The sequence below is a fragment of the Aristolochia californica genome, unplaced genomic scaffold, assembly GCF_029961685.1.
Source record: "Aristolochia californica isolate CCGP_79_NKW_82.1479 unplaced genomic scaffold, dmAriCali1.0.hap1 SCAF_11, whole genome shotgun sequence".
In the NCBI taxonomy this organism is placed as follows: domain Eukaryota; kingdom Viridiplantae; phylum Streptophyta; class Magnoliopsida; order Piperales; family Aristolochiaceae; genus Aristolochia; species Aristolochia californica.
This window is the reverse complement of record NW_027181782.1, coordinates 11,283,872-11,307,518: the sequence shown is the minus strand read 5'-3', so window position 1 is coordinate 11,307,518 and position 23,647 is coordinate 11,283,872. Positions and strand designations below refer to the sequence as shown.

Sequence of the window (23,647 nt, the reverse complement as noted above, 5' to 3'; positions counted from 1 at the left end):
AAGTCTCTTTCTTAGCTGAACAAAGAATTTTGAAATGTTTGAAAGGAGCTCCATGTCTGAGACTTTTATATAAGTCTCATGGGCACATTAACATGATGCTAATTATACTGGGTCAAAATGTTAACCGAGGTATTCTTCAAGAACGAGGGCCGACGAATTAGTCGAGACCAGTGTCCACGCAGTGGACTTCTCGGGGACGAAACACCACGCCGCAAGGCTTGCGGCTCCTCTCGCTCCGAGACCACTAAACTCCGTTGATGGTGGACGGAACCACCAAGACCTCCGTGGACTGACGGCACAGTCCCGACAGAGAACCTCACACTCGTTTCTCGGCGAGGACGACGGTGAGGAGGGAAGGCGAAATATTTGAGGATGGGAATGCAATGCCCCTTCCCTCTCTTTTCTTTCTTATTTATACTTAGGTTTATCACATATTACATATCAGCCCATGGGCCCACCACAATCCCACCCAGCCCATTAAGCTATGTACATAATACAACATACAACAAACATAAGTTATACCTAATATACATTCCAAAATATTGTAACATCCACTCTCAAATTGATGCTGGTGAATCAACTAGCAACAATTTGTCAACTAGAAAATTATGTCGTAGATGAGACAATGCTTTGGTGAAGATATCAGCCACTTGAAGATCCGAAGAAACGTACGGAAGAGATATTACTCGGCGCTCCAAAGTGTCATGGATAGAGTGACAGTCCACCTCAATGTGCTTGGTGCGCTCATGGAAAACAGGGTTGGCCGCAATCTGAATTGCACTCATATTATCCGCATGAAGTGGTGTAGCGGAGGTTTGAGGAAATTGGAGCTCAGTAAGAAGGCCGCAGAGCCAAATAACTTCAGAACAGGCAATAGACATGGTGCGATACTCAACCTCGATGGATGACTTGGATACCCGGTTCTGTTTCTTACATTTCCAAGAAATCAGCGCATCCCCTAAAAACATACACCAACCTTAGTAGATCGACGGGTATCTGGGCATCCAGCCCAATCTACATCACTGTAGGCAACTAGTCGTAGTGTGGAGCCTGTAGGAAAGAATAACCCACGAGTAGGAGAACCACGCAGATAGCGGATGATGCATTGAACGAGATGAAAGTGCTGAGGAGATGAGATAAACTGACCTGATGCACAACAAAGGAGATGTCCGGGCGAGTAGTAGTCAAGTATATGAGACTCCCAACCAGTCGCCGATAGATAGTAGGATCATCAAGAAGAGTCCATCTTTTCTGTATTTGACATTGACCTTCATAGGAGTAGTAACTGAAGATGTGTCCTCCAATCCAGCTAGAGAAATAAGATCTTGAGTATACTTATGCTGGTTTAAGAAAATACCATTGGGACGGTGATGTACCTCCAGCCCTAAGAAGTATGTGAGGTGTCCAAGTCCTTCATATGAAAGGTGGCATGCAACATGTGTTGAAGCTTGGAAATCAGGCCCGAGTCAGTGCCAGTATTGATGATGTCATCCACATAAACCAAGAGAATAACCATGCCGGCGGCAGACTTATGATAAAATAGAGATGAATCATACTGACTCCGTGTAAACTTGTGAAGAATAAGTGTGCTGCGAAACTTCTCAAACCAAGCCCAAGGAGCTTGCTTTAGCCCATACAGCGGACGACGTAGCTTGCAAACAAGATCAGGAGATGAAGTAGTCATACCCGAGGGGAGCTTCATGTAGACATCTTCCTGTAGGTCACCATGTAGAAAGACATTCTTCACATCCATTTGATGCAGTGGCCAGGACTGGGAGGCTGCAATGGCTAATATAGTGCGGACGGTGGTCATCTTGGCAACTGGAACAAATGTTTCCTCATAATCAATCCCATATTCTTGCTTATTTCCTAGGGCCACAAGGCAGGCTTTGTATCTATCCAACGATCCATCTGAACGCAGCTTGACAAGAAATACCCACTTACTCCCAAGAGGCCGAATGGCAGGTGGGCAAGTCACAATGTCCGAAGTGTGATTCTCCTTCAGTGCTTGCAGTTCTGTTGCATTGCATGTTGCCAACACTCATGTGCCATAGCCTGTTTGTTGCAAGAGGGAATGGAAATAGAGGATAAGGTTGCCACAAGTGATATAGGGGAGGGGAAACCATACCTATCAGGAGGGCAAGATGAACGAGATCTGCGAAGGGTGATGGGGGTAGGAGTAGAGAGACGAGCAAGAGCAAGTGCCATGTCAGAATCAGAAGGGGGCAACGAGGAAGTGGGGTGAGACTCATCAAAGCTCGACAGACTAGACGGAGATGCAGATGCCAATGTAATGTTGTGAGATGGAAAGAAATACTGGGTTTCAAAGAAGACCACATTTCGAGAAACACGGACTCGACGCGCTAGGGGATCATAGCAAACATACCCTTTTTGAGAAATGACATATCCAAGAAACGCACACATCACTGATTGGGCGGTGAGTTTATGTCCTTCATGATTAGAGATATGTACAAAACAAACACAATTGAACGTCCGAATATCAGTGTATGATAGAGAATAACCAAATAACTTAACGAATGGAGAGACATGTTGCAAGGTAGGCGAGGGCAGGCAGTTGATTAAATAAACTGAGGTAGAGAGTGCCTCACACCAAAAACGGGGAGGAACGGATGACTCAAGAAGTAGGGTGTGGACCATATCGTGACGATTTTTCCGCTCAGCAACCCCATTTTGTTGGGGGTGTCGAAGGACAAGAACGTTGAGAGATAATGCCTTTTGCTTTGAAGAAAATCCTGGAACTCAGTGGACATGTACTCGCCTCCAGAGTCGGAGCGCAATACTTTAATATGATCAGAGAATTGCGTTTCAAGAAGCACAAGAAACTTCTTAAAGATGATAAAAACTTCAGACTTAGCCCGTAAGAAGTAGACCCAGGTAAACCGACTAAAATCATCAATAAATGTAACGAAGTACTTATATTGTGCATGAGAGATAACAGGAGCAATTCCCCAGATATCACTATGAATAATATCAAAACAGTAGGAGGTATGTGAGGCATGATGAGGAAACGGTAAAACTTTACTTTTGCCAAGTTTGCGTGATGAACATTCAAAAACAATATCGAGAGAGGTACATTTTTTACTGCCTAATAAACCAGATTTAAGCAATATATGAAGAACATCCGAGTTTGGGTGGCCTAGATGTCTATGCCACATCTTAGGGCCAGAGCCAACAACATTACATGCAAAATAAAGTATAGGAGTACGTGGAATGATGGTGGAGAGAAAGACTTTAAGAGGAAATAACCTCCCCACTTTAGGCCTCTTCGTGATCACCTTCCCTGACACTTGATCCTGCACAACACAACCAAAGCGAGAGAACTGAACATTACAATTTTTATCAACCAGTTGACCAACAGACAGAAGGTTTGTTGATAGGTCAGGAGACGAAGACATCGGATACGGAGGGGGAGAGATCACTAACAACACTGATAGGCAGAGAGCTGCCATCAACAGTGTTGATGTGTAGGTTTCCATCATACTTTCTGATGTTATAGAGAGACACAACATTGTTGGTCATATGGTTAGAAGCACCGGAATCAAAATACCATGGCTGAGGAGAGATTTTCTGCTTACCTGAGAGACCAAAAGTAGAAAAAGCAGATATGATCATTTGTTGTACCATTTCAGGGGTGAGTGGGGGTGAACTTGCAGGTGTGGAGGAACAAGAACAGTTGTAGCTGGCATGGCAGTCGACAATGCTGCAGAACTAGAAGTACTAGTGGAGGTATGATAAGCTGTATTCTTTTTCTTTTCAGTGCGAGTAGGGCAAGTTGTGATGAGATGGCCCGGCTTCTTGCAGTAGTTACAGGATTTCTTGGGGCATTCCCGAGCAAAGTGACCATATGCCTTGCAGTGGAAGCACTGAACAGAACTCATGTCTCGGCCCTTAGAGATATCAGCCTGGACTCGATGTTCCATACCGGCCTGAGTAGCAATGCGTTGCTCCTCCCTAAGGAGTTCACTCAAACAGGCATCCAGAGACGACATTGGATGACGATTCATCAGATGTGACCGAGCAATCTCAAATTTTGGATAAAGCTTCATCAAGAACTGATCCCTCTTATGGGTTTCGTGTACTGCTTGCACTGCTGAGAGAGCAACAACTGGGACGCTCTCATAAACAATATCAGTATAGTCAGCCCATAGATTTTGAAACCCCGAGAAATATTCTTCAATGGAACTGCCTCCTTGCGTGAAATTTGCCAGTTCATATTCGACTTGAAACCGCCGGGCCGTGCTGTTTTGATGATACACCTTGTGGAGGAAATCCCACATTTCCGCGGCAGTTTTGTAGGGCCTCAGATTAAGGACAAGATGAGGCTTGATGGATCCAAGTATCCAGGTCATGACTTTAGCATCCATGGTGGTCCACTTTGACAATGCTTCAGCCCATGACAAATAGTCGGAACTAAAATGCCCAGGTACTATAGTTCTTACCCATGAGACGAATAGGAGAGAAATCTAACCTGCCCGTTGACATGATTCCCGCTAAAAATTCCAGATTTGCCCCTATGGCTGCCAAAAAGTCCAGATCTGCCCCACAATTTCAAAAATTCCAGTTCTGTCCCCACAATCTCAGAAATTCCAGTTCTGTCCCCACAATCTCAGAAATTCCAGTTCTGTCCCCACAATCTCAGAAATTCCGATTCTGTCCCCACAATCTCAAAAATTCCAAAAACGACCTTAGGCACATAAATCATTTCATAACTTAGGAATTTTTTTTTTTTAGACCTATCGTAAAAAAAACTCACGACTGTTCACCTTCTCGGCGCGAGAATGGACTCTGAGCTCGGTCGGTGGTTTCTGACCACTCCTTTGAGCTCGGATGGATGTTTCCTATCTCGCCTGAGCTCCGGTCGACCTGTGAGTTGTCGGACAGCAGCTCGTTGATCGGAAATCTTCGGATGAGAACCGGGCAGCAAGGACGCTTTGTCTCACTCCTCTGAGCTCGGTCGGTGGTTTCCGACCACTCCTTTGAGCTCAGACAGAAGTTTCCGACCTCTCCTGAGCTCCGGCCGATCTTTGAGTCTTCAAACAGTAGCTCGTCGGCAAGGATGCGTCCGACGGAGATGGCTTACCTCAAAACGCTCCCACCAAGCTCCGATACCATGTTAACCGAGGTATTCTTCAAGAACGAGGGCCGACGAATCATTTGAGACCAGTGTCCACGCACTGGTCTTCTCGGGGACGAAATACCACGCTGCAAGGCTTGCGGCTCCTCTCGCTCCGAGACCACTAAACTCCGTTGATGGTGGACGGAACCACCAAGACCTCCGGGGACTGACGGCATAGTCTCGACAGAGAGCCTCACACTCTCGTTTCTCGGCGAGGAAGACGGTGAGGAGAGAAGGCGAAACGTTTGAGTGCGGGAATGCAATGCCCCTTCCCTCTCTTTTCTTTCTTATTTATGCTTAGGTTTATCACATATTACATATCAACCCATGGGCCCACCACAATCCCACCCAACCCATTAAGCTATGTACATAATACAACATACAACAAGCATAAGTTATACCTAATAACATGATAGAAAATATACTTCAGGATGTTGCATATTTATAGGTGGCAACCTTGTCTGTTAGAGAAACAAAAAACTAACAATAGTTGTGCGATCGAATGCTGAAGCAGAGTATAGAGTTATGACTCATACAACTGCTGAACTTATTTGGGTTAAAGTTGTACTCGTTGGAATAGACATTTAAGGACCTATGATAATGGGATGTGATGATCAAGCTGCTATCTTTATTGCAAATAATCCAGTATTTTATGAGAGGATAAAACATATAGAAGTGGATTATCACTTTATTGGGGATGCTGTGATGAGTGACAAACTCCTTATGTGAAGTCAGCTGATCAACTTGGTGATCTCTTTACATTACCTGTGGGAAAACATTAGCTCAAAATATTTTGTGTGATCATTTAAAAAAATAAAATAAAATTTTGTGACAAGTGGGCCTTCATGACATTTATGGTCCAACTTGTGAAGGAATCTTGGAGTTCAAGAGTATTGTCTTTTATATGTGTACATGTAGCCCCACTTAGTTGTTTAATTTTGGTGAAGTGGTAGGATGTTGTTGGATGTCTTTGTTATAGTTAGTTTTTAAGTAGTCCTAGAGGGCAACATGGTCAATTCATGTACTTTTAACTTAAGCTGCTTAAGTAAATATGATTAGGGATGATTTTTGTCTCCTAATCAGGTGCTGACTCTCGCACGTTTTTGTCTTGTCAGATTCATTAAGAATCTTTTTGGTATAGCCAAATGAAATTACAAACTATAATTTGATTATGATTGTATGTCAAAATCTTGTTTGGAGCCTACCTTTTGACCCTGAACCTTGGTCCCAATGTGCATCCTTGCCAGATTGCTCCAGCTATCACGAATGGAGGTGCCCTTGAAAGAGCAAAAAGACTTCTTAGTCAGAAGCCAGGTGGAAATTTGCTCCGTCACTCTTTCTGCTACTCATGCCTCAGATTCACTTTTAGCATCAAACCGCCTTCTATTACGTTCATTCCAAAGTCCCCACGACACGAAACTGGTGTAGGCGGAAATCATCATTTTACTGAGACCAAGAAGGGGATAGCCAATGATCGACTTGCTAAAACATATCAGATCAGCAGATATACAGAATTGCACCCCAACTTGCATAGGACAGAGGTCCACACATTCCATGAGAACTAGCACAGGAGCAGAATATGGCTGGCAGATTTTAGTGGATCTATAGATGGGTGACCCCTTCTTCGAAGCACATCTGCCGTAAGAATCTTTCTTTGGCAAGTACTCCACATGAAAATTTTTATCTTTGGAGGGGCACAGAGACACCAAACGACGTAGATATTGTGTTCACTTTGCGTCGAAACCCGATCATTAATGTATCTGTATGCAAATGAAACTGAGAATTTTCCGTTTTTGTCAGGCCACCAAATGAGCTTGTCTGCATTGGGAGGCCTCACTCTGACGTAATTCAAAGAATCCAATAAACAACTTGCTTCCATAGTCTCCGTGTCTGAAAGACCCCTTCGGGGATGTAGGCTCAGACCACCCCCCTCAAAGGCATCGGCTACTGAAATCTCCCTTTGTGTGGAGAGAAGGAAAAGATTTCTGAAAGAGTCCTCAAAGGTTCCTGCCCTGTCCACCAATCATCCCAGAATTTGAGAGATCTTCCGCTGCCAACAAAGAATCTACAGGCTGAGGAGAATTTATGAAGAAGCAAGTAAAGATATCTCCATATTGAGGATAGCCCTCTCCGATTTCTTCTGGACATCCACCATGACGAATTCCAACCCAGCTTGGCACGAACCATATCTTTCCAAAGGTTAAGAAGAATTTGTGTTGAACTTCCATATCCATTTAAGGTGCAAAGCTTTGTTCATTTCTTTTGATTTCTGAATCCCTAATCCACCCAATCTCTTAGGCAAACATACTTTATCCCATCTGACCAAGTGATTTTAAAAGAATCACTTGATCCTCTCTAGAGGAATCTTCTTTTCATTTTATCCATGACTTTGCACATAGAAGAGGGGCAAGGCATAAAGGATAAAACATAGTTTGGGATGCCAGCAATACATGACTTAAGGAGGATTAGTCTGCCCACCCTGTTGAGGAGGCGCCCCATCCAAGTTGCTAACCGAGACTCAATCTTTTCGACTGCTGGCTTTCATAAACTTTGGGAAATACACCCATGGAAGAGTGGGAGGCCAAGATACTTTGGTGGAAGAGTAGTCGTAGAGCAACCAAATAAATTTGCCATCTCTGCAAGATTCTCAAGGCCCACATTAAATCCTATGAGAGAGGTTTTCTCCCAATTAACTTTCTGCCCAGATGCTATTTCAAAAAGCCCCAATATTGCTTTTATCCTCCTTGCACTATTTATATCACCGATTCCAAAAATAAGTAACATCTGCATACTGCAAAATTGGTATATTAAACGCTTGGTGGGGGCTTGTTGGGAGGGCCATCCAAGGTCAACCGCCGAATAGAACATAGCAGAGAGGATTCTGCTACTACGTTGAATAAGAGCGGAGAGAGAGGGTCACCTTGCTTGATTCCTCTAGTTCCTTTAAAATATCTACAGACCGAACCGTTGAGGATCAGGGAGTAGGATGTTGAGCCCACACAACTTCTGATCCAAAATCACCATTTTTCTCCAAATCCCACTTTTTCCATTGTCTCATCAAGCAGGATCCAATTAACTCTGTCAAAAGCTTTTTCAAGATCAAGCTTAAGGGCGGTTCTCGGGTCCTGGTTACGCCTGAAGTGGTCCATAGGCTCATGCGCAGCCATTGTGGAATCTAAAATTTCTTTCCCCTTAAGGAAAGCGCCTTGCCCTTTGTGGATGATGATGGGGAGCAATACCTTTAAACGATGGGTTAGGATTCTCGTAATAATTTTGTATGCACTTGTAAGAAGACTGATAGGGCGAAAATCCTCTGGTTTCTCCACACTTGCTTTTTTTGGAACCAAAGTGATAAATGATGCACCAATGCTGTGAAATATGATGCCATTTCTAAAGAAGCCATGGATCATAGCACTGATATCTTCCTTAAGACGAGTCCAATTTTTTTTCAAAAAGTCTCCATTAAAACCATCAGGGCCCTGCCATTTTCCATGCCCAAGACGGCCCGCTCAATTTCATCCAAAGAGAAAGGAGATTTTATAAGTGAGGCAGCTGCTGTGGAGATACGAGAGAAGCTAATGTGTGGAAACTTCGGCCTATTGGTACACTCCTCCGAATATAAATCTGTAAAAAACTTATCCAACTCATTAGTAATTGAGGTCCGACACGACGTTACCTCATTATTAATGCATAATGAGGTAATTTGATTGGATCTCCTCTTTGCCGAGGCGATGACATGGAAAATTTTTGTATTTGCATCTCCCTTCTTTAGCCATTTAAATCTGGCTCTTTGCTTCCTCCGAATCTTCTCTTGGTGTAATTTAATATTGAGTTTATAATTTAGAGAATCTCGGAACGAAAACTCATCAGAAGTTTAAGTACTTTTGCTCCTCTACTAGATCCAGAGCTGCGATCTGAAAGAGAAGAGAAGCCTTCTCGACAACCAAAGAGGCATGGCGACTAGTGGCCCACTCCTTAATTTTTCCTATTATGAATTGTAGCTTTAGAGGGAACGCCCACTCCCTTCTACCAAAGCTCGAACCCACACCCCACATCCATCAATAAGAGCTTCAAAATTTTCCTCCATTAAACATGAGTTTTCGAAATGGAAAGGCGAGGGCCCCCATTTTTCGAAAACAGTAGTCAACTAGATAGGCCAATGGTCAGACCTACCTTATTGAGAACTCTCCCAGTGACATTCCCAAACATTTGCAGCCAGTCATGGCAAGCCAAGAAACGGTCCAATTTTGATAGTATGGGCTGCTGCTGGCCGTTAGTCCACGTGTAATTCTTCCTGGACAGGGGAATCTTATCCAACCCACACCCACCAATGAAGTCTGAGAAGCCTCGCATAGAGGCCACAATTCGGACTGACGGAGGTTTCTTCTCATGACAATGTCTGATAGCATTGAAATCCCTTGCAAAGATCCACGGGAGATTCCAATTTTGCTGAAGCGAACTGAGCTCTTCCCAGAAAAGGCTACGATCCTTGTATCTGGTTGGACCATACACTCCACCCACACACCAAATTCTGCTGGAGGAGAGATCTCTAAACTGAATACCCAGCGAGAAGCGGCCCTCAATGACATTAATAGAGTCAAAATTTGCCGAGTCCCAAGCTACAAATATACCTCTGGAGTGGCCAATAGCATTCACAGCTGCCCACAGGTATTTGTTTCCTTTTATACTCTTAGTGTAATATAATTGGACTTTATCCTAACTATATATATATCAAAACAATGTATTTGACACAGTAGATAATGGGATGTTATACTATTTATATGAATTTGGCAACCTGACCTCATTTTTAGATTGTGCTCGTCAGGTTTGAGTAGCTTTCTGGAGCTATGTTTGTGTTGTTTTTGGAGTTGATGTTGTTTGCTAGGTTGTAGTTAGTGCCGTCTCAGCTCAACCTTGTATTACCCCCTGCTATCATTGCATGAGATGCATTTTCTCAGGCTTGATGACCTCGAGTGTCTTGAGCTTCATGGTATTTGATGTGGGTGTTTAACTATTAGATTTTAACTTTTTCCAAACTTAATTAAATTAAATTGAATTTATTTATTTATTTTTTGTAAGGTCCTTTTGACTGAGAATAGACTTTGAGTAGTCTAGACGTTTTTAAATTCCATGGGAATGTTGTCAGCTTGTTAAGTAGAAGTTGATATGGGACATTTACTGGTTTTGTAGACATAGGATTTGACTGTGAAGACATATTCTTTGCAATCCTATTTGTTATTTTTATGAAAAAAAGTTGTAAAATGCTTTATTCAGTAGGGTTCTTTATGAAAAATAAATGTGATCAAATTGTTCTGTCTAGTGGAAAAGAACAAAGCTAATGATTATGTTCTGCGGTTACCTAATTACTGGTAAATTGAGATGGGGATGTATTTGAACTCATGTAGTCTTATTTCTTATAAAAGGTTCTGATGCTTTACTAATTTGAATAGTTTTATTTTCGTCAACAGGCAGAAGCAGAGCTTATTTCTTCCATTGTGACATTATTTAAGCGATTGGGACTCACTGAATCAGATGTCGGGTTCAAAGTTTCTAGTCGAAAGGTTTACATTCTAAGTGGTTCTCTTCAATGATGTCAAATTGGGATAAAAAGAGGTTCTACTTTTTTTATCTGCCTGTGATTCTGATTTCTCATTTGAAGAATTTCCAAGTCAGTTGTTTTTCTCAGCTTATAAAAACAAGTTGATGTCACAGCATTGCCATAATTATATATATTTGGTTAGGAATACTAGCAAGTTTTTAGTAATGCCTCCCGTTATTTTAGATGCATTCTTGTTGCTGAATCCCTGCAAATTCCTAATAATGTCTTCTTTGTTATTTCATATGCCCTTTTTGTTTTTCTAAATCTTAGGAGTTCCAGTAATTTGAAGGCAGTTATATCAAGGAGAACTGGAGTCAGATTGCTGCTAGCTCGGCCCTGAAGCTCACCTGCCTTCAGCAGTGGCTTCGTCCTCCTCCTAGCTGCTTTAAACTCAACTTTGATGGCAGTTCCTCAGGGAACCCCAGCCCTGCTGCCTTTGAGGGGGGGGGGCACGTTTCTGTTCTAGCAGTGGTGAGATCCTCCTCTCCTTTGCCAGTCTCCTTGGCTTGACGGATTACACGTTTGCTGAGATATCTGTGCTAGAGCATTGATTAAAGATTTTTAAGGAAAAGTTGGGTGGTTCTCTTATTGTCGAAGGAGACTCCCTTGTTGTTAACAATTGGTGCAGAAATTGGGCTTCCCTCGGCGTCTCTGTCATCTGTTTTTGAGATTATGGACTTTTCTGTTAATGTTGTTCGCTTGTCCCATGTTTTCAGATCAGCCTACTCTATGGCTCTCCCTACTCCAATAAGGGGTCTCCCTATGGTCCCTTGTTTAAGGGACCCTCCTTTCTTGTGTAGCTGTTTACCTTCAGGCCTTCTTAATGAAGACACTCTGTTTCTTTAAAAAAAACTTAGGAGTTAATAATCATTGGTATTAGCTAAGAAAGGCTCAATGCTCTAACTTGGATCCCATAGAGTAGAATAAGTTCAAAGGCGTCCAAATATTACTAACCAAGTTAGCGTGCCTTTTCCTATTGTAGAATTAGGAGAGCAATGCTGGAAGAAGAAGAAAGTTGAAGGAAGCAGCAGGGCAGAAACCTACATTCTCTTAATTCTCATCAATTAGGGTAGAAATAGAGTCCTCTCCTGCTTTAAGTAAAAGTCAATGGCTAAAAGATATAGAAGCCCATCTACGTATGAAGAAAATAAAACGACTTTAAGTGATCTAACTACACTACACTAGAGTAATTGCATATAATAAAGAAACCCACTGCCCTACATTCTGTTTCAGCACTGGAGCAAGCCACTATAGTTTGTTTCTTGCTTTTCCATGTCACTAAGTTTCCTCCTACAAATTTATAATAGCCGGTTGTAGAGCTTCTATCTATTTTAGAACCAGCATCGTCTGCATTAAAATAGCCAACCATGTTTAATTGTTTGTATGGGCAAAAACTCAAGCGTTTACCAGGAGCTCTTTTGAGATATTATGATTCTAACCACTGCATCATGACGGGCTTTCCTTGGTTCCTCCATAAAGTTGCTGACAACTCCCACTGCATAAGCTATACTTGACGAGTTATATAGTAGCATATAGCAACTTGTTTGAGATGCTGTTGTGCATTGTCACCACTTTCTCTAGTCTCATTGATATCTTCCTTGGCTCTCCTCTTCCCATTCTATGAAAGATCATGTGTCATCTTGTGCTGCTAGCTTTTGACATATCTGGTTTGAGAGGAACCAAAGGATCTACCCCTCGAACCGGAGGGGGCGGCCTCCTTGCTGGAGACCGCGCTGGAGAGAAGCTCCGAAGAGCTATAGCTAGATCCTTCCAGCCGAAACCTGTAATTGTGGCCTCGTGTATGAAAATTATGGCAAGCACAGAGGATCCTCGTCGATGTACGGTTCGACATTCCCTTTGACCGTGGAAAGCAAGTCACCGAGAAGAGAAAAATCGAATCCCGCGACTAGAGTTCACGGGATCGATTTGCTTCGCTCGTCGCTCTTTGAAATTGATGGGTGAAGTTCGATATTGCCTCTACTGGAACATAGATGAAGGCGAGTTTCGATCCGATTGGAGAGGAGATGCGGATCACGTGGCCAGAGCTCCGGCCAACCCTCTCCACTGTTACTTTGCATTTTCCGTAGCCGAAACGGAATGGGTGATTTCACTTCTTGTGTCGGGAGATCGTTGTCCAGCTGGTGCCGTCGGATGAGATGACGGTAGTCTTGCCGGAGGTACGATGTCCGGTGGGTGGGTTCCGGTCGCCGGCCGTGGGGATGGTAACCGGCAGGGGGGGTTGGGTTTTCTCACTCTCGGGTTCTCACCTGCACGCAGAGGCTCATTTCAAAACAAAGTTAGAAACTAGTATTACTAAAAAAAAAAGAAAGCATTTGTAGGGTTTTGTAACACTAGGTTAGGTAACATTGCTAGATTGAGAGCTGTTTGGAGGGAGGAAATGGCTACCTAATCTCGAGTGAAATTTGTTAGAGACTGGGCCACTTTGCCTTAGGAGGTTAATCCATAGAACTACCTAGTGGCAGAGTGAGAACCACCTCAAAGGTGACAATGTCTACTTAGATCTAAAGTGAAAGCTCTCATAGAATAGCTGCCACAAATATTGGCACAGAAGCATGGTGGAGTATTATCTGCTTGTGGTGCACAACTTGGGTTAAGAGTGTTTAATAGGCCAACTTAATATGACAGGGGTTTATTTGCCTAGTTTTTTGTGTTCGTAAGTTTAGAACTTTGACTTATTTGCTATGCACTTGACAATTTTAGTCTCTTTAACAACATAAAGATGTTTTTTTTTTTTTCACTTTATTCACTCAACCTGGTCCAGCCACATTTTGGGGAAAAAAAAAATTCTATGAATGGTTTTCAATCCAATTCTAGGGAAGCATGAATGGTAGGACATTTGGTTAACATCATAGAAAATAATCAATTTAAAATAGTCAAAAGGTCGTTGTTTCTCTCTCTGTATTTCCTCTGGAGGCATAAACTCTCCTACCAATTGACTGCTGAACGTATATATTTGTTGTGCCCTAGTACATTGATTTTATCAATTTGCTTAAGAAAGAGATCCAAGATTTGCACTTCTATGTTATTTCCTGTTTCATTGTTTGTTGTTTGTTCTTGCCAGGAAATGTATACTATCATTGATTTTATTTTATTTGCTTCCAGGAAATGTTTGTTTCTGCTAGTAATATCCATTTGTTGAAATTTATCAATTTTGCTACTCTTCCAGGTTTTGCAGGCGGTTCTTCAACACTATAGTATACCAGAAGAATTGTTTGGCGAAGTTTGTGTCATTATTGACAAGGTTAGTTCAATTTAAAATTTGAGTCTCCTCTCTTGGGGGTCCTAAGGCACATGATTCATTGTGTCCTTTGCTTGCAACTTCTTACCCTCTGAATGCAGAGGTTTTGATTGTTTCTTAACTGTTTTTTGTTATGTTAAAACTTCGCATTGAACCATTGTATAACTTACTTATTTGCTAGGGATTAAGTGTGAACTAGTTTTAAGTTGTTATTTTTGTCAATGACAGATTGTTCTTTATATTTGTTTTCCTTTAGATACAGGTTAGTTTTGTAGATTGCTATTAAAGGGCTCTTATTGGTGCTGTCTTCTTTTGAATTCTGTTAGGAACCTGTACTAACTTGAGAGAATAAAAGTGAGAGAAAGTCTCACACATAAGAAAAAGGAGATTTAAAACAGGTTTAGAGTCTAAGCATGCCCCTTCCCTTTGAGCTCTTCAATTTTTAAATGTCTTACATTCATGAGGATTTTGTTGAGCGAAATCCATTTCCGACTTTTTCCCCAAAATGTACTTCTCATCCAATATCCTAATATGTGTCTCTTGATTTTTTGTCCCCATCCTTCGAATCCTTTACTATGTCATTGTCTACTTCCCATGTACCTCGTTCAGTGCAGGAAGCTTTGTGCTCTCCAAAATGGAAACAAGCTATGGATGATAAAAGGAGTGCTTTGGTGTCTTGGGGAACATGGCGTCTATGTGATCTACATGCAGGAACATCTATTGTAGGGGTGTCGTTGGGTTTATACTATCAAATATAATGCTGATGGATTTATTGAATAGTATAAATTTCAGTTGGTATCGAAGGGGTATAGGCAAATTTTAAGAGTTGATGTCTTTGAGACATTCTCTCTCGTGGCCCGACTTTCTTCTGCACGTATCTTAATATCTGTGGCTGTTAATAAGGGTTGGCCTGTCTTTCAGCTTGATGTGAAGAATGCCTTTCTATATGGTGATCTACATGAGGAAGTGTGTAGCAACCTCCTGGGTATGTTGTTTAGGAGGAGACAGGAAAAGTATGTAAGCTGCAAAAGGCTAGTTATTTTGGGATGGGCCTTGGACCCAACTTCACAACTTTAACTTCTATTGTCATTCTAACTCTTACTTTGACTAATACTATGACTCTAACCAAGATTAAGATGTCCTGATATCCAAGTCAACCCCTACTTTCTCTTCTAATTACTAATTTATCCTTTTAATCGTGTTAAAATACCTTAAATTCTCTAATTACAATTCTGAAGTCTTTTACCTCATCCTTGAGGTTTGGCTATGACTAGTGCTGCATATGCCACCCATTATCTCCATGTTGTTGACTTTTGTAGTCGTTTGCTCCCAATTGAGAACCAAATTGGTCATTTGTCCTTGATCATCAAAAGTCATTGGCATCTCTTGATACGAACCACGTCAACCCATGACGAAACCCTATACCAAATCTGGAAATCGTCCCTAAGATCTTTCAAGTTTGATGGAAACCGTGACCCGTTGCTTAGCAAAGCAAGAACCTTGGTATAGTGAAGACACCACAAACTGGGATGGAAAATCCGTTTGATAAGTCGATATTGAACGCCACAAGGAAACCTTGATAAGTTCAGAAAAGTGAATCACTCACAATATCAATAATCATCAAAAACTTTTACTCCCCTTAATCTGTGTACAAGGTCCTCTATTTATAGTGGAGAACGTGGTAGAGTCCTAATTACATTCAAATTCTAACTCTTAATGATAAACCTATCATAATAAGATAACTCAATGTAAACTAAAATTCTAACATAACTCAAACTCTCTCTCTCTAAGAAAAGCATATCTTGAAAAGATAACATAATCTACTAGAGATCTAATATAACTAAAATTTTAACTCATGAGGACTCTTCTTGGGGTCCCACGTTCTCATGGTGGGTCTCACCAGCTTGTGCCACCATGGTCGGTCCCACATTGTAATAGGGTAAATCCAGCCGACGTCCTCATGGTGGGTCCCACTAGCTTGTGCTTCCATAGTGGGTCCCACAATATAACAAAGTAAAACCAACCTTTGTTCGCATCATTCCCCCCCTCTTGAGAAGGATTTATCCTCAAATCCTCCCCAGGGTCGACCTTACTCAATTGTTGCAACCTCACTTGATCCTCATATACTTGTTGTGGTATCATCGAAACTAGAGTGATTGTTCGCTGGTTGTGCGCGAATGAGTACTTGTTGGTGAAGCCGTCATGCTGCACATGTCTGTCAAATTGCCATGGTCTTCCTAAGAGGAGATGTCCAACTTGCATTGGTACCACATCACACAATACCTCATCCTCATATTTATCGATTTGTAACGGTACAACAACTTGTGTCGTAACCCTTACTTCACCACTATCATTCAACCATTGTATTATGTATGGACGAGGGTGGTTAAGAGATGTGAACCCTAGCTTTTCAATCATGGAAGTACTAGCACATTAGTGCAACTATCGCCATCAATAATAACACTACATACCTTGTCTTTCACATGGCAGTGAGTGTGAAAGATATTCTCCCGCTGTACTTCTGCTTCCTCTTCTTTAGTTGGCAAGCTTAAGGCATGTCGTGCGACTAGTCCAAGCATCTCACCATTATCTGCCTCGAACTCCTCATCTCCGATGGGGGCGTCCTCCAATGGTGGCATGTCATCTAGATCAGTTTCGTCTTCAGAATCAATTTCACCATTTTCCCGAATCACCATAACTTGCTTGTTTGGACATTGGCTAGCTATGTGTCCTCTCCCCTGACATTTGAAACATATAATCTCACTAGAATGAGTTGAAATAGGGGCTGATTTACCTTGATAATCCATGGTAGTGGTGACTATTTTGGGCTCATGTTTGGCCTTGAAGGTGGATGGATTTTCTTCTTTCGTTGGGTAGTTTGACCTCCAAGGTGATGCACTCGAATTCTCTGGTCTTGGCCGTATACCACCCCTCCTAAGTTGCCTCTCAACTTTGATTGCCATATGCACCAAATCCTCCAATTCCACATAATGGTGTATCTCGATTGTGTTAGCAATCTCTCTGTTTAAACCATTCAAAAATCTGGTCATTGTCGCCTCTCGATCCTCCTTCACATTGGCTCTAATCATAGCCATCTTCATCTCTTTATAGTAAACATAAACGCTTTGGTTACCTTGATAGAGACCTTGTAGCTTGAGGTATAGATCCCGATAGTAATGACTTGGTACAAATCGTCGTCTCATCAGATTCTGCATCTCATCCCAATTTTCAATAGGACGTTCTCCATTCCCCTCCTGTTGATGCACAATTGGTCCCACCACACAATAGCATAATTAGTAAATTCAATTGCAGCAAGTTTTACTTTCTTGAATTCGGAGTAGTCGTGACAATTGAAAACCAACTCCATCTTCTTTTCCCACTCGAGGTACGCTTCAGGATCACTTCTTCCTTGAAATGCAGGAATTTTCATCTTGATAATTCCCAAGTTGTTATCTACCCGGTTCCTAACTTCTCTATTCCAGCCACATCTCCTATGGCTGCCCACTGACATCCTATCAGACTCCTCATCTAAATCGTCAAATTCACCCATATACTCAACTTCTCTTCGATACAACTTGTTCCTCCTTGGGTTGTTCAGAACAAATGATGGTTGCCCCCGTTGTTTTCCCTTTTCTACCTTATCCAACCTCCCATGTATATCTTTTAACTCCTCCCTCATCATCCATCTCATCTCCCCTATTAATGCTTGTATTTGCAAATTCGGAACATCGGATGATGGAATCTCTTGCTCATGCGACATGGTTAAAAATATGCGAACAAGGTTAGAATAATATGCAAAAGAGAATGGGTCTAGCAGTCTTTTTATTTTTATTTTTGCTTTGACCTGAGTTGACCCGGTCCGAGTTGGCCTGGGTTGACTCGATTCAGTCGCCTCGGTCTGGCGCGAAACTCAGCTGAGTTGATCCGGTTCCAGTGCTGATTAAATTTTTCCTAAGTTAGGAAAAATTTAATTGGGTCGTCTTCTTCCTCCTTATGCTGATCTCGAATAGTGCGGGCGACGGTAAGTTCAGAACTTATCTTTCAACGTCGTTTTTCTCACAACACCGAGCAAGGCGGGCGACGGTCGTTTTTTTTTTTTTCCTCACGACACAGAATAGAGCGGTCTTCGTCTTCCTCACGGCACCGAACAGAGCGGGAGACAGTCTTCGTCTTCCTCACAGTGCCGAGACCAGAGACGGCAACCCGGTAGTTCTCTGAGGATAAAGGAACGTCAGACTTACTTGGAAGAACCAGACAAGAGCTCGGTGATAATCCGACGGGCTCAGAGGCCGTCTTCTTCGTTGGCGCAATTTTTTTTCTCCGGCTTCTTCGGCAACGACGCCGAACAGAGCTTCTCCTTCTTTGGCGACGGCGTCGAGAAGGCTTCTTCGGCGACAGCGCAAAGCTTCTATCCTCCTTCGGCATTGGCACAAATAGAGAACCAGTCGTTCACCCTTTTTTTTTTCTTCTTCTCGGCAACGACTAGCTTCAGTCGTTCGTTTTTCTTCTTATTTTTTCTTCCGCAACGGCGCCGAACAACCTCCTTCTTCGGCGACGGCACGAACGGAGACCCAATACCTTCAACAATTCCTGGATTTGTTTTTTTTTTTTTCGAAAATTTGTTTTTTTCGGAATTTATTTTTCGGACTTTTTTTTTCTTGTTCTTCTCAGCAACGTCTAAATCAGATGTTCGTCTCTTTTTTTTTTCGGATTTTTTTTTTGTTGGCTGAAAAAAATACGAACGAGAAGAAAAATAAATAAAAAAAAGGATAGGCAAACCTGATGAACCAAAGCTCTGATACCAACTGATACGAACCACATCGACCCGTAACGAAACCCGATACCAAATCTGGTAATCATCCCCAAGATCTTTCAAGTTTGGATGGAAACCGCGACCCGTTGCTTAGCAAAGCAAGAACCTTGGTATAGCGAAGACGCCACAAACGGGGATGGAAAATCTGTTTGATAAGTCGATATTGAACGCCACAAGGAAAACCTTGATAAGTTCGGAAAAGTGAATAACTCACACAATATCAATAATCATAAAAAAACTTTCAACATTCTTCAATTTGTGTACAAGTTCCTCTATTTATAGTGGAGGACGTGGTAGAGTCCTAATTACATTCAAATTATAACTCTTAAAGATAAACCTATCATAATAAGATAACTCAATGTAAACTAGAATTCTAACATAACTCAAACTCTATCTCTCTAAGAAAAGCATATCTTGAAAAGATAACATAATCTACTAGAGATTTAATATAACTAAAATTCTAACTCATGAGGACTCTTCTTGTGGTCCCACGTTCTCATGGTGGGTCTCACCAGCTTGTGCCACCATGGTTGGTCCCACATTGTAATAGAGTAAATCCGCCCGACGTCCTCATGGTGGGTCCCACTAGCTTGTGCCTCCATGGTGGGTCCCACAATATAACAGAGTAAAACCAACCTTTCTTTGCATCATCTCTGATACATAAGGGCCAAGATGTCAACAAGCTCGAATGATCATCCATCAGTTGGTGTAGCTTTGCTTCTTTTTTTTGTTTTTTTTTTTTTTTTTGAATAAGATGCTTTATTAATATAAGGCAGAAAGATACAAACTGAAAGAAAGTTCCCCTAACAACAAGAGATTGTAGGGTAACTCCTTGTTTAGCTAAAGAATCAACAACATCATTTGTTGATCTAGGTACATGAGACCAAATGTAATCAAAACAAGAAATAATCTTAATAATTTGATGAAAAATTCTCCAATGCCGCCAAGTAGGATCAACAACTTTTGAACACCAGCCAATTACAACTTTTGAATCTTCTTCAATAATAAGAGGGATATTAAAATTCTCCCGAAAAACAGTAAGTCCTTGAAGAAGAGCAGACAATTCAGTTGTAGTAGAATCTGAAATTCCTCAGAGCCCTCACGAACTCTGAAGCTTTGATGGCCTCCAACCTCCTCTCCTGCCTTACGAATCTAAAAATCTGCGACCACATCCCGAACACTCTTATCTGGATCCCTTGCGCTAAAGGTTCCTTCATTGTGGCTTCAACTTATAATCTTCTGCATGGACCCAACACCTCTTAGCCTCACTACCCTGTTGCTCTAGCCTGGTCTTTTCTTGCTCCTCTTTGTGTCAACTTCTTTACCTAGTGTGCCTGTTGAAACAAAATCCTCACCTTTGATGCTCTCATCAGATGAGGAACTCATGTTTCGGATCCAACTCGTCCCCTTTGTTGTTGCACCCCATAATCTGCCACCCATGTCATACTCCACTGCTACTTTGCCCAAGCCATCTAGGCCAACCTCCTCAATAGAATTGGTGTGCAATATTGTGTTTCCCACAACTTGCCATCTATGATTCAATCCATCAACTCTCGGCTTCCTAAGCTTGGAAAAATGCTTTTCTCTAGCCACACTGGAAAGAGAGAAATAACCAGAAATTCTAGTTCAAATTCTCTCCTATCGAGGTGCTTGTTGAGAGCATCGCTGGCTCCTTAGGAAGAAAGAATTCCTCCACTTTAAAAGCTCTGATTTTTGAGGAAATTGGCACCTGATCGCTGCCATGGCTTGACCCTCTCGCGCCCCAAATATGGCAATGTGGTCCCCTCCCCCTTCTTGTCACTTCAAGTATAACTTCAATGGCAATGCTTTTGGCTGCCCTGGGCCTGCTGGATTTGGCGGAGTAATCTACGATGATAATGGTAGCCTCCTCTTCTCCTTCGCCGGTCCTTTCGGTATCTCCGATTCAACAAACGCTGAGCTTGCTGGGCTGCTCCAGGGCCTCAAGGTCTTTCGAGATCGTCTGTTCGAGCCACTTATCATTGAAGGTGACTCCAAAGTTGTCATTGATTGGTGTGCTACGTTGAAGCCCCACCCCCCCTCCCCTTCCCTCCCCTCACCTCTGGCGGCACTGGGATGCTTTCTTTGAAATCTTTTTGATGAAATTTGTAATATATCTTCGTACCTGAATTGTATATGGACCTACACCACTAGATCTGCCAACCACTTGGCGGACTCTCATGCTAAATGGAGAACCTCCCCTCTCTATAGGTTATATTTTCTTCTCTCTGTCTATAATATTCACATTTCATAAAAAAAAAGTATATTTCAAAGCATATTTTCATACCAAGGACCTTGAGGCATTGAAATACTTTCTAGGAATTGAGATTGCCAAGAGCAAGGACGGTGTGGTGTTATCTCAAAGAAAATATATTACTGACATGTTGCATGAGTTTGGTTTGCTAGGAGCTAAACCAGTTAGGCCACCTATGGAAGGTGGTCATAATCTTTTTGATGAAGAGAGTCCCTTACTACGAGACAAGACAATCTAAAGGAAACTAGTTGGTCAATTGATTTAGGTGATAGTTGATGGACTCGATATCTTAGTTAGTTTATTGAGTCAATTCATGAAGAATCCTTGCAAGGTTCATCTGGAAACAACTTATAGAATTCTACGCTATTTGAAAGAACCTCCTAGTAAAATGTTTTTCTATAAACTCCATAAACTTTTGAATATTGAGGGATACTTAGATGCATATTATTCAGTTTCTAGGATGGACAAGAAATTTGCTACAGGTTTTTGTGTATTTGTTGGAGGCAATTTCATAAACTGGAAGAGCAAAAAGTAGAGTATTGCTGCCCTTTTGAGTGCAAAGGCTGAGTACTGTGCTAGTGAGTGGGTGAAATTAGTTTTAGAAGAGTTTAGATTTGCTTCTGATGATTCGATGGTATTAAAGGGTGATAATCAAACAACAATCTTTATTGTTAGCAACCTGGTTTTTAATGAGAGTACCAAGCATATAGAATTTGATCTTTATTTTGTACATGATGCTGATATAAGTGGTGAAGCTGTCACCCCTTGTGTCAAGACCACAGATAAGATTGGAGACATGTTCACAAAGCCCCTTGGAAAATGAGAGTTTGGTAATCTTTGTAACAAGTTGGGTTACTTGATATATATGCTCTACTTCGAGGGGGAGTATTGAAGTTCAAGGGTATTTCAGTCATTACACAAGTGAAAAGTTGAGTCATTTGAGTTGATTAAGGTCGGTCTGTCTTTATGATCTATTTATGTGAGACAAGGGTGTAATCTTTCCTCTTTTTATAAGCTGCTGGTTATTATGTAATTTTTCACCTAAGTGATATTAATAAAAAATGTTAGGGGTCATGCTTTGGTCCCCAACGAGACTGCTGCCTATCGCAGCTTTGCTCATTTCTTCTCTTCTTTTCTCTCTTTCTTCTCTTTTTTTGAGAAATCTCTCTTTCTTCTCTTACTTCTATTGATTTTACATATACAAGCTAAGACTTCCCTCATGGGCTTCAATGTTAGTCCTGAGATTCTTATAGAGATGGCAAGTATATTTGGGTGCTCAACAAGTCACCTTCCAGCAATCTACCTTGGTCTGCCACTATTCAATGGCCGTATATGTAAGAGTCTCTGGAATCCGGTGGTGGAGAAAATTGAAGCCCGGCTTGCATCCTGGAAGGGACGTCTGCTTAGTAAAACGGGTAGGCTCATTCTTCTCAAGTCTTGCATTGCAGGAATTCCTTACTTTGCATTATCTTTTATGCCCTATCCTATCTCCATCTGTAAGGCTATGGATAGACTCAAAAGAAGATTCCTATGGAGGGGTACGAGTGATGTCTTCAAGTATCATTTGGTTCGATGGGACAATGTATGTTTGCCAAAGAATATGGGTGGCTTGGGATTTCGGAAATCCACGAATATGAATCAAGCGTTGCTTCTAAAATGGTTATGGAAGTTCAATACCCATTTTTCAAATCTCTGAAAGGAAATGGTTCTTGCTAAGCTTGGTGGGGACACTCATTGGTGGATGTCAGGTGGTAATCGTAGAGGTCTATCCTCAATATGGAGAGCACTATACCTCCTGCTTCCAAAATTTTATTGCGCAAATAGATTTTATGTTGGCAACAGTAGATCGCTCAAGTTTTGGGAAAATTTGTGGATAGAGCAGGTGCCATTGCAGGATGCTTTCAAAAGTCTTTTTCTCCTCACATCTCGTAAAGACATATCAATAGTAGAAGCTTTCGAGGGGGGTGGTATAAACCTTCATCCTAGAAGGGGTCTCTCAGATAACGAGGCCCTAGAGGCTTGTCGTCTGATGGATTTTGTTGCATCGGTCAAAATTCGCCCTTCGGAGGCTAACAAGCTCATTTGGTGGCCAGATAAAAGGGGCATATTCACTGTTTCATCTACATATGGCTGCTTAAATGGCTGGAATTTGTCTTGGAGGGAGAATGAAATTAACTTCTTATGGCGTATATGTGCCCCCCCAAAGATAAAGTTCTTCATGTGGAGCGCCTGTCAAGGCAAGATTCTCTCAATAGATGTTCTTAGAAGAAGAGGCCATCGCTCAATTGACCCCCTGTGCCCATTCTGCAACTCTGAAGGTGAAACCACAAGCCACATTCTGCTTCAATGCATATTCTCTTGGAAGGTGTGGACCCTCATTCCCAGTAAGTTTGGGTTACAATTCTGCATGGCGGCTGATCTTCTCTCGTTCAGTAAGTCGCTCATTGGTACTCCTCTGCCTGGCATTGGTAAAATGATGCTCTCTGCTTGCGTTAGTTTCATCCCGTGGGGGCTTTGGAATGAGCGCAATAGAAGACGATTTGATACAAAATGTGAATCTGCAGATC

At 41.9% G+C, this 23,647-nt stretch overlaps 1 protein-coding gene across 3 annotated transcripts in view; it reads left to right on the top strand.

Moving 5' to 3' along the window:
* The window catches only part of LOC137944217 (histidine--tRNA ligase, chloroplastic/mitochondrial), a 52,766-nt gene that overhangs the window by 5,784 nt on the left and 23,335 nt on the right, over nt 1-23,647 (top strand). For 2 of the 3 annotated variants that reach the window (XM_068789804.1, XM_068789803.1), the window contains exons 6-7: nt 10,606-10,698; nt 13,924-13,998. In XM_068789804.1, the coding sequence (XP_068645905.1) occupies nt 10,606-10,698; nt 13,924-13,998 (168 nt within the window). The remainder of the gene's footprint in view (nt 1-10,605; nt 10,699-13,923; nt 13,999-23,647) is intronic. The other variant, XM_068789805.1, reaches the window with a different exon arrangement.